Source organism: Vicugna pacos, chromosome 21, assembly GCF_048564905.1.
Source record: "Vicugna pacos chromosome 21, VicPac4, whole genome shotgun sequence".
NCBI classification, from domain to species: Eukaryota; Metazoa; Chordata; class Mammalia; order Artiodactyla; family Camelidae; genus Vicugna; species Vicugna pacos.
The window spans coordinates 27,882,497-27,892,448 of NC_133007.1; the positions used below are offsets into that span (position 1 = coordinate 27,882,497).

General features: G+C 55.4%; 1 protein-coding gene across 1 annotated transcript; it reads left to right on the forward strand.

Moving 5' to 3' along the window:
- Nucleotides 1–1,667: 1,667 nt before the first annotated feature.
- SELENBP1 (selenium binding protein 1) lies at nucleotides 1,668–9,654 on the forward strand. Its single transcript, XM_006216984.4, has 12 exons — nucleotides 1,668–1,786; nucleotides 4,333–4,392; nucleotides 4,557–4,669; nucleotides 4,961–5,146; nucleotides 5,782–5,902; nucleotides 7,105–7,287; nucleotides 7,563–7,741; nucleotides 8,198–8,276; nucleotides 8,368–8,489; nucleotides 8,747–8,839; nucleotides 9,007–9,125; nucleotides 9,257–9,654. Exons 1-12 carry the CDS (start codon nucleotides 1,783–1,785, stop codon nucleotides 9,417–9,419), a joined length of 1,422 nt encoding a protein of 473 aa, XP_006217046.2. The 5' UTR covers nucleotides 1,668–1,782; the 3' UTR covers nucleotides 9,420–9,654.
- The last annotated feature ends 298 nt before the right edge of the window (nucleotides 9,655–9,952 follow it).

Consider the following 9,952-nt stretch of genomic DNA (forward strand, 5'->3'; position numbering starts at 1 on the left):
CATGAGGCTCACTTTGGTAGGTGCCTGGCTGGCCGTGCGGTGGTGAGGATGCAGAAGTTGGAAAGAACTGAGAGGAGTTAAGTGACGCTGGGGACAAGGGGATAAAGGAGGACCCCTGCCCTGTGCAGCCACAGATCATCTTCCTTTGTGGGCAAATGATCCTCACCCATGGGCACCAGGAGGACAGACGCCCATCACGCTGAAGCCCAGTTTTGCTCTCCTTCTCTCCATTCTGGTTTGGAAGCCTCGTGGCTCTTTTCTACTGGCAATCTCAAGCCCAAACTATGTCCCTTTCTCTACCCAATAAAAACGTAACCTCAGAGTTTCCATCCAAAGAGATGGAAGTGGCTTTTGAAGACCAGACTCAGCAAGTTCCTAGAAGAGTGGGGCAGAGGTTACCTTGGTCAGGCAGCCAAGTTTGAGGAAAGTGGGGGGCCCTCAGCTTCAAGATGGAGAGCAGTTTGTGTGGGTCCCCTTGTCTGGCACTCCAAACTCGCTTCTCCAGATGAGGGCAGCCCCAGAGAGAGCCAAGGGATCTGGCCTCAACCCAGCTTCAGTTCTTCAGCAAGTAGTTGCCGTTTGCCCAAGGGGCTGGCGTGTCCCCCAGGACACTGTACTAGCAGGCTTCGCAGCCCTGGCGGTCACGGAGCCCTCTAGCTGGAGGACTGCTTCCTGGATAGATGGAGACCCTGAGAGTTTGATGACGTGTTGGGATCAGCTCCGGGCCAGTGGTATCATGCCAGGCTGCCCTTGGGCCCTGCTCCCCTGCCCCGGGGCGCTGCTGAGGCCCCAGGCTGGGAGATGAGAGGCAGGCACTCCACTTTCACCTCCTGAGGTTTGTGAGGGTAATAGAGGGCAATCATGGGCACTGCCCACTTTCCCTCCACTTCAAAGCTCAAGAGGAACAAATGGAAATGAGTATAAATCAATAAAAAATGTTAAAAAAAAAAAAGAGGAACAAATGGTCTGGGGAGAATGGAACCTGAACACACCCGCGGCCCCAGCTCCTTCAGGGCCTCTGTGACAAGCAGACGTGGGTGAGCGGTCCTCGGGATGGGTAGGACAGTGCCTTCTGGAGCATGCATGTCTGGAATGAGGGGGCAATCTTAAGAGAGAGCTGACCCTGGCTGTGGATGTAGGAGCAAATGGGCCAGCAGCCCCGGGCACCCCGAAATGCCAAGAGACAGGTCCAAGCACAGAGATGAGCATCTAGAGACTCAGGAACTTGTGCAAACACACACACACAGAGGTGCGTATACACATGTCCACAGATACACACACACATACCCAAGTACTGACTTTTACACACAAGCACCCTCACACAGGCACATAGATGCAGATACACACTCATGCATAAAAGTATACACACAGGCAACACAAAGATGTGTGTGTGTGTATACACAGTAGCAAGCATGTGGGCATACACACAAACTCACATGCCCAGGCTCCACTCCACTAAAGAGAAACAGGCACAGCACATACCTGCACGTGCACAGACTCCTACACACCCACTCTTGTACACACACACACACACACATACAGCCAGTAACTCAAAGACCAGCCGCCCAGGCCCTTTGAGAGTGAGCTGGCCAGCCGCTCTTCGCTCTTCGTCATGCACCCTGGGCTGCGGCCTGGGCCCTCCCCCCGCCCCGCCCACCCCCAATCAGTTGTATAAACTCGTTCCCTCTGCCCCTTCCCCGACACAGCCTGCCTCTGACACCAGCACCGCTTTGTCTTGTCTCTGCCCACTCCTGGCAGACCCCCGGGACACCTCGGAGCAGCATGGGTAAGGAGGGGGCTCCTGACAACCGTGAGCTGCCCTGCGCCCCCCCACCCCTGCGGCCTGCCCCACAAGAAGTGACAGAAAACCTGGTCGGGGAGCTGAGTAGGGGAGGGAGCACAGGGCTCTGCTCCACTGCCCCCACCCCTGCATTTCCTAGCTTGGCGGAAGCTTCTAGAGGTGCCTGGGAAGGAAGACAGAGGGACAGCTGGGAAAGGTGACCCTGGGCTCCCACCCAGCTCCCCAGCTGCAGCCTGGGCTAGAGGACCTTTCTGCAGCTGAGGAAATCATGTTAGGAGGTACTGAGGGGGAACCTCTATGTCTCCGGCTGTCACCATAGCATACAGTCCTGGTTTCAGCCCTGGGCCAACCTTTTCCTGCAGGGAGTCAGGAGCCCAGGACTTCGGTGGCCAGGTTGCTCTCTGGCTCCCTGCCCCCCGAATCCCTCTGGTAGGGAGGTCAGGGAGCCCACACTCTCTCCCTGGGGGCCTGTTTCCATGCCTCCAACCTTCCCAGTGCCGAGGTCCTCCTTATTGCCCCATTCGTGGGCTCCTGGATTTCAGGATAAGGTGGAGTTTGGGTCTGGTTGGGAGTATTGAGGTCTTTGCCCCCTTGGATCTGGCTCTTTCCTGGGTTGGCAGAATGCCCAGCAGCCAGCCTGGCCTTGGGAAAACCCAGTGAGCTTTCTCTGGGTTCATCTCAAACCCAAAGATGTTCAGAGATCTTGTTTGAAATGCTTAAGACAGTGGCGATGTTCCCAAGAAAAAGGACTGACGTTCAGTGGGGCCTGAGTGGCACGCAAGGCCTGACTCCGACTCTAAGAAATGCCGCGTGTGCTGTGAGGGTCCGGGCTGGCGCTGACGGGGGGCGCCTCTTCCACACACCTCCTTCTCACTTTCGCTTCCCTCTGTCTCCGTTTGGCTTTGCAGTTTTTGTATCTCTGTCTTGATGTCCTGGAGCTTTGACTCTCCTTGCATTCTGTGTCCAGCAACCTCCTTCCCCTCCTTCCCCTCCCCCCTCCTCCTGTGCCAAGCCCCGACACAGCTTGGTTGTGCAGCAGGACAAGTCGCCTTAATTCTTTGGACGGGGCCTCGCCCTGTGCCGTCCCATACCCAGCCCTCTGCACACCAACCACTGGCTGGGATTTCCGGCACAATTTCTGGCACCCATATTTATTCAACACTTCTCATTTACAAAAGTACTTCTGAATACTTTGTCTTATTTGGCCTTGTTTGTCGGGGGAAGTAATTTTATTTGTTTATTCATTTATTTATTTTAATGGAGGCACTGGGGATTGAACCCAGGACCTCACGCATGTTAGGCGTGCACTCTACCACTGAGCTGTACCCTCGCCCCAATTTTTTGCGGAGGTTTGGGTTTTCTTTTTGCTTGGGGGGGAATCTTGGAGCTTGAAACCATGTTTCTGGACTCTAAAATATTGTTGCTGCTTCTCAGCCTCCTATGTCACTTAGCCGCTGCCAGTAGGGGGACCCGGCTCTCTGCTGAGGGCCTGTGCCCAGACAGGGGCGGGGCTCAACTCTTGGGCAGTAGCCGAGTAGCCGTGGGACCAGGCAGGGAGGCAGTGTGCAGTCCTGTGAACTCCACTCCAGGATTCCTTCCAGCCTGCAGCTCCCTCTGTGTTTATTCCTCAGCCATTCCTCCTGGTTGGGCCCCAAATCCCACTGCCTGTTGCCTAATGGCAGCCCTCCTTCTCAGAGGGGGACTTTGGTTTCTGACTTTCCTCCTGCAGATCCACGTGGCTTCTCTTGCCAGACGTCAGGAAAAAGGGAGGGCCACTTCCTTGGTGGGTGGGCCTCTGAGCTTTCCAGAGTTGGGCCAAACACCTAGCTTTACAGATAAAGGAAGTGGATGGCGGGGTAGAAACTGGTCTAAGAATATCCAGCTCCTATCAGCCCTGCAGACTTAGCTTCAGCCTCCTCTACCTTACCAGGCCCTGGGTTTTGTAAGCCAGGCTCTGGCCCCAGCATGGGGTCAGAACCCAGAGGGGAAGAAAGCAGGAAGGGTCCCAGCCCCTGGTTTAAAGGACTTTCAGTGAAGGGAGCTGAAGAGGCACCACCTCACTGCCCAAGGGCTGTTCCTCGAGAACAGCCAGGGTCCGCTGGCTCCTACAGGCCAGCGCAGCGCTGCACACGTGACTGCAGCTTCTCGTTTACACCTCACAAAAGCCCACTGTGGTATTCTTAGTACCCTTTTTACAGATGATGTGCAAACTGAGGCCAGGGAGTTTAAGTGATTTGACCAAGCTCCCATGGCTAGTTAGTGACCGGCTGGGCTGGGGACCCAAGGCGATGTCGTAAGCACTGTACCACACAGCCTCCCCTGTATGCTCCCTTCTCCTGCCTCCTCTGGGTCCTGCTTGAGTGTCTGTGCACCTTCAGGTCATGTATCTGCCGCTCTTCCCCCCACCCACACACTCATCAGGGTTTTCATGGGCTGGGCGGTGGGGGGCCGGGGGAAGGAGCCTTCACCCTTCACCCTCCAGAGCCAGAGCCTGAGTGTGGTCCAGCCAACATGCCCCATTGTTTCCACAGATACAAAATGTGAGAACAAGTGTGGGCCTGGCTACCCCAGCCCTCTGGAGGCCATGAAAGGTATGTGTGAGAAGACTGAGAGCCAGTGCCCCCGGAGGTGAGGGGCGGAGGCGGGGACTAGGCAGCCAGTGCCTGCTACTGAGTCCACGGCTGGCACACCCTGCACTGCCCCTGCCATCCCCCCACCCTGCCCCTCACCCCGTTGCCTGCTTTCTGCCCTCTAGGACCCAGGGAGAAGATTGTCTATCTGCCCTGTATTTACCGAAACACAAACACTGAGGCCCCGGATTATCTGGCCACTGTGGACATTGACCCCAAGTCTCCCCAGTATTGTCAGGTGAGGTGGAGCTTGGGCACCAGAGGCCTTGAGACCCCTCCTCTAGCCCTAGCCCTAGCAATGCCCTTCCCCAGCTCCATCCTCCATCCTTCTTCGCCCTCCCTGGGTATGTTCACGATGTTCGATGTTCCCTGCGCAAGCCCCCTCACCCATCCCACGTGAGCGAAGGCAATGCTGAAATCATATCTGTGCTGTGCAGCCAAGCTGAAGCGGGTCCAGAGGATCCCTTTCCCTAAAGCACACAGAAGCATGGTCCAAGTGAGCCCCACCCCTGCCCTCCTCCTATCCTAGGTCATCCACCGGCTGCCCATGCCCAACCTGAAGGACGAGCTGCATCACTCAGGATGGAACACCTGCAGCAGCTGCTTTGGAGACAGCACCAAGTCACGCACCAAGCTGGTGCTGCCCTGTCTCATCTCCTCCCGAATTTATGTGGTGGACGTTGGCACCGAGCCCCGTGCCCCGAAGCTGCACAAGGTGCATTCTCTGCCCTCGCCAGCTCAGGGCCCCTGATGCACCTACCCCCACCAGGCAGCTTATGGGCAGGAAGCCACCCCTAAGGCAGCTGCCTCCAGCTCTTGCGTAGGGTCTGGGCTCAGCCCCAGGGAGCCGAGTTAGATTTTGGAGGAGAGTTACCAGGCCTGCCAGTCGTCACCACCCAGGGCTGCAGCGTCGGAGGGGAAGGAGGAGGCTCTCATTTTTCACTCTGAGCTGGAGAAGGAGCTGTTTCTTCCCCAGAGAGTTAGGAGCCCCCAATCCTCCCTTTCAACGCTTCCTTCCAACTGGCTGCTGGTGATAGAGAGTTGACACTGGCATTGTCCCAGCCTGGGAGGAGTTTGTGGTCTCAAAGGGCTGTGAGTAACCTCAAGACAGGCAGGGGGAGAGAAGCCCGTGCTTTCCACCTGAGGAGTTAGCAGTCTCTCTGACTCTCCCTTGCTGATCTGCAGAAGTTACCAGACTGAACCTCTGCCATATTCTTGCAGAGAAAATTGTGTCCAGGTTTCAAAGGGAAAGAGGACGGGGTCAGCAGATAGAAGTACTGGAGTAGAGAAGTAGGGAGTAGGGGAACTCCTGGCTCTGCAAGACTGTGACCATTTCTTACCCCTCTCCAGGTCGTTGAGGCCAAGGACATCCACGCCAAGTGCAACCTAGGCTACCTCCACACCAGCCACTGCCTGGCCAGTGGGGAGGTGATGGTCAGTTCCCTGGGAGACCCCCAGGGCAACGGCAAAGGTACCTGGCAGCACTGCAGGCATAGCTACGGGGGGAGCAGATCCCAAGCTGGGGGAGGGATGGAATGACCTTCCAGGGAGAACCAGAGGGCGAGGGCTCACCCAGTATTTAAACTACTGTCAAGTAATTTCAGTTGTTTCGATTATTTTTATGAAGATGAGCCTTGAATGATGAATTCACCTACAAGTGGTAGCTGGAACTGTCAGCCATGGGGAATGTGAGCATAGACATGGCCCCAGAAAACACGTACATTTAATATCAGCCATCATGAATTCATGAGCAACTCTCACAGTCCTTGGGATCCTTAACTGTCACATCTGCTTTCTCATTTATTGCACGATCGGAGCTTTCACATAACATGTCTGTGAGATAGGTGCCACTGTGCACAATCCCTGTTTGACAGATTAGGAGGCTGGGCACAGAATGGTTAAGTAACTACCCCAAGTCAGCCAGCAAGTAAGTCGCAGAGCCTAGAACTCAGACCCAGCCATATGGCTCCAGAATGTGCATCCTAATCACGCTGTGCTGCGTCTCTCTGAGCTTCACCTGTTTCACCAGAACTCGCCATCCCAGGGCTTGGAGTGAAATATCAGTTAAGGTCCTCCAGTGAAGGTTACTGCTCTAGACTCTATTTAACTGCTTTTTCCAGGAGATGGGATGCAGGACAGCCCCAGATTTGATAACACTTAGGAGTAGACATCTGGTTGTCTTTGCAAAAAAGTGTCAAGGTGTCATAAGACATTCAGCTGGGGTAAAAAACATATTGGGCATTCATGTTGAATTACAAATAAATATAATTTACATAATTTGCTCTATAAGAAAAAAATGTAGTGAGCAGAATTGAGTTTAGACTCTGGCAGGAATCCTAGACCGAATGTGGGAGGCCTGGCAAGAGATGTGCAGGATGCAAAGTCCCAGAAGATCTTGGTTCAAAAATTTACCCTGCGGTCTGGGAGAGGGATGAAGTTGATAGGAGGCAGGGGCACCAGAGTAAGTCCCCACCTCCCACCAGGCCCTCTGGGTGAGACCCTTTGGACAGGTATCCAAACCCAGGCCTGTCCAAGGGGCTCCAAGCCCATTGCTTGGTGCCCCTCCTCCCACGCGGTTTGCCAGCTCCTTTAATTCAGGAGGGCTGGGGGGTGGGGGGCGGCGGTAGTGCCTCTACCACCTCTACCTGCCACCCTACTTTCCTCCCCACTCAGGGGGTTTTGTGCTGCTGGATGGAGAGACGTTTGAGGTGAAGGGGACGTGGGAGCGACCTGGAGGTGCTGCACCCATGGGCTATGACTTCTGGTACCAGCCTCGACACAATGTCATGATCAGCACCGAATGGGCAGCTCCCAATGTCTTACGAGATGGCTTCAACCCCGCCGACGTAGAGGCGGGTGAGAATCCCCCACCCCCCGCCCACCTTGGGCCGGCAGGAGTCTGGTCACACAAACCTGCTTTCTGTTCCAAACCCGCACTCTCCAGCCCTCTGACTTCCGGCATGTGGACCCCAGACTCTTGGGGTGCTGGTATACGATGTGCTGAGCCCTCAAGCGTCCTTCCTACTCCTCCAGTCCATTTTCCACCTTCTCCCCTGGGCTGTGCCTCAGCTTGTGCCCATGCCCTCCCGCCCTGATCCTGAGCCTGTCTTCCCACCCCATCCCCAACCCAGGGTTGTACGGGAGCCACTTAAACGTGTGGGACTGGCAGCGCCATGAGATCGTGCAGAACCTGCCTCTCCCGGATGGGCTCATCCCCCTGGAGATCCGCTTCCTGCACAACCCGGCTGCTTCCCAGGGCTTCGTGGGCTGTGCCCTCAGCTCCAACATCCATCGCTTTTACAAGAATGAGGTGACGTGCGCTCTGGCCCTCCTCCTGCAGCCCTGTCAGCACTCAGCCCAGCTTCTGTAGCCACTGGGCTCCTTTCTCCCTCGAGTGACCCAGGACCCCCTGCCTGACTCCACTAGCCCAGACTTCCCAGGGGAAAAAAGAAGGCCACCTGCCCTGCCTCTCTTCTCTCAGTCCCAGGCTGATTCCCCCCTAAGCCCTAACTGGACATATTTATTCATTCATTCAAAAAATACTGAGTGAGCTTCCATGTCAGGCACTGTGCTAGGTGCTGGACATACAGTGGTAAAGCAGACATGACCCCTGCCTGAAGGGATCTGCATGGGGGTTACACCCTCGCAGGAAGATGGCCCAGCATCTCCTGTCTCCCTGTAGTCAGTCTGCTCTGGGGACACCCAGGTCTGACCCCACCCCACAGTCCCCACAGTCTCACCTCTCTGCCTTCTAATGCCAATGCAGAAAGGGACTTGGTCAGTGGAGAAGGTGATCCAGGTGCCCCCCAAAAAAGTGAAGGGCTGGATCCTGCCCGAAATGCCAGGTGAGTGCTCAGGGTGGGTGGGAGTCGGAAGGTTGGTTCCAGGCCTGGGGAACAAGAGTCCGTAAGCCTCTGAACCACACCCCACCCCCAGGCCTGATCACTGACATCCTGCTGTCCCTGGACGACCGCTTCCTCTACTTCAGCAACTGGCTGCACGGGGACCTGCGACAGTATGACATCTCTGACCCAAAGAGGCCCCGCCTCACGGGACAGGTGGGGTGCTACCAGGATGAGGAGGAAAGGAGGGAGGAAGTGGAAGTCTGGAGATGAGGGAGAGGGAATGAGGCGGCTGGGGGATGAAAAGCAAAGATGAGGGCTGAGAGGTGGTTCAGGCCAGGACCATGGAGATCCATGGCTGGATGTGGGGAGCGTGTGGGAGTGAGGCATCCTAACTGAGGCAAGCTGCTCTTCCGGAAATGTCCTCACCTTCCACCACTGTTCTCCATTATGCTCTGCACTTGCCCACCCAGCTCTTCCTCGGAGGCAGCATTGTTAAGGGAGGCCCTGTGCAAGTGCTGGAGGACCAGGAGCTAAAGTGCCAGCCAGAGCCCCTGGTGGTCAAGGTGAGGGTCTCTCCCCTTGCTCATGGACCCCTCAGATCCATGCTGGAGAAATATCGGGGAGCAGGGCTGGGCAGTGTCTGAGCATGCTCTTGGGGTTTGGGTGGTGCCAGCGAGTCTCTCCTAAGATCTATATGTAACCCTGAGGTCTTAACCTTGATTTTCCCAAGGGAAAACGGGTGGCTGGAGGCCCCCAGATGATTCAGCTTAGCCTGGATGGGAAGCGTCTCTACTTGACCACGTCACTGTACAGTGGCTGGGACAAGCAGTTTTACCCTGATCTCGTCAAGTAAGAAGCAGCCTGGGCTCCCCTCCCAACCCTCCTCTCCCAGAGGGGTTTGGCTTTCTGAAGACTCAATTCTTGGGGGTACGGCATGGCCCCTGCTGACCTCTTTCTTCTCCCCTCCCTGTTTCCATCAGGGAAGGCTCTGTGATGCTGCAGATTGATGTCGACACAGAAAAGGGAGGGCTGAAGTTGAACCCCAACTTCCTGGTGGACTTTGGGAAGGAACCCCTCGGCCCAGCGCTGGCCCATGAGCTCCGCTACCCTGGGGGCGACTGCAGCTCTGACATCTGGCTCTGAAGTCCCCCTCATAGCCCCACTCCACATTCTGAGCCCTCACTTCCAAAGGGACCTGGCTTCACTCTTCTCTCTCTGCCCCTGATCCTTGGAAGCTTGTCCTACCAAAGCTAAACTCAGGTTGTTGAAACATATTTAGCCGTGTCTCCAATTATTCACCAATGTTGCCAATCACTCACTGTGCTGTTTTTACATGAGTTCTTGGAAATTATCTCAGAAATAAACTAGTGAACCCCTTCCTGAGATGACCTTATCTTTGGGGCACAGAGCCTGTGGCTCCTCTTCTGCTGACCCTTTGTAGTTTGCACAGGAAAGTTCTGAAGAGGACTCAGGGGTGGGGTGGTTATGACAACTCGTTCCTGCCACTGATTATGAAGCTAATGATGCCAACATCTCGCTTCTACGGCCAGACAGAGCCTGGAGATTTTGGAGATGGTTGTCACAAGGAGAGCTGGCGGGGAGAAAACGTCAGTTGATGTTCCTAAACTTTATTATCATTATTTTTTAATTTGTGCTTTCTTTTAGTGAATCTAAAA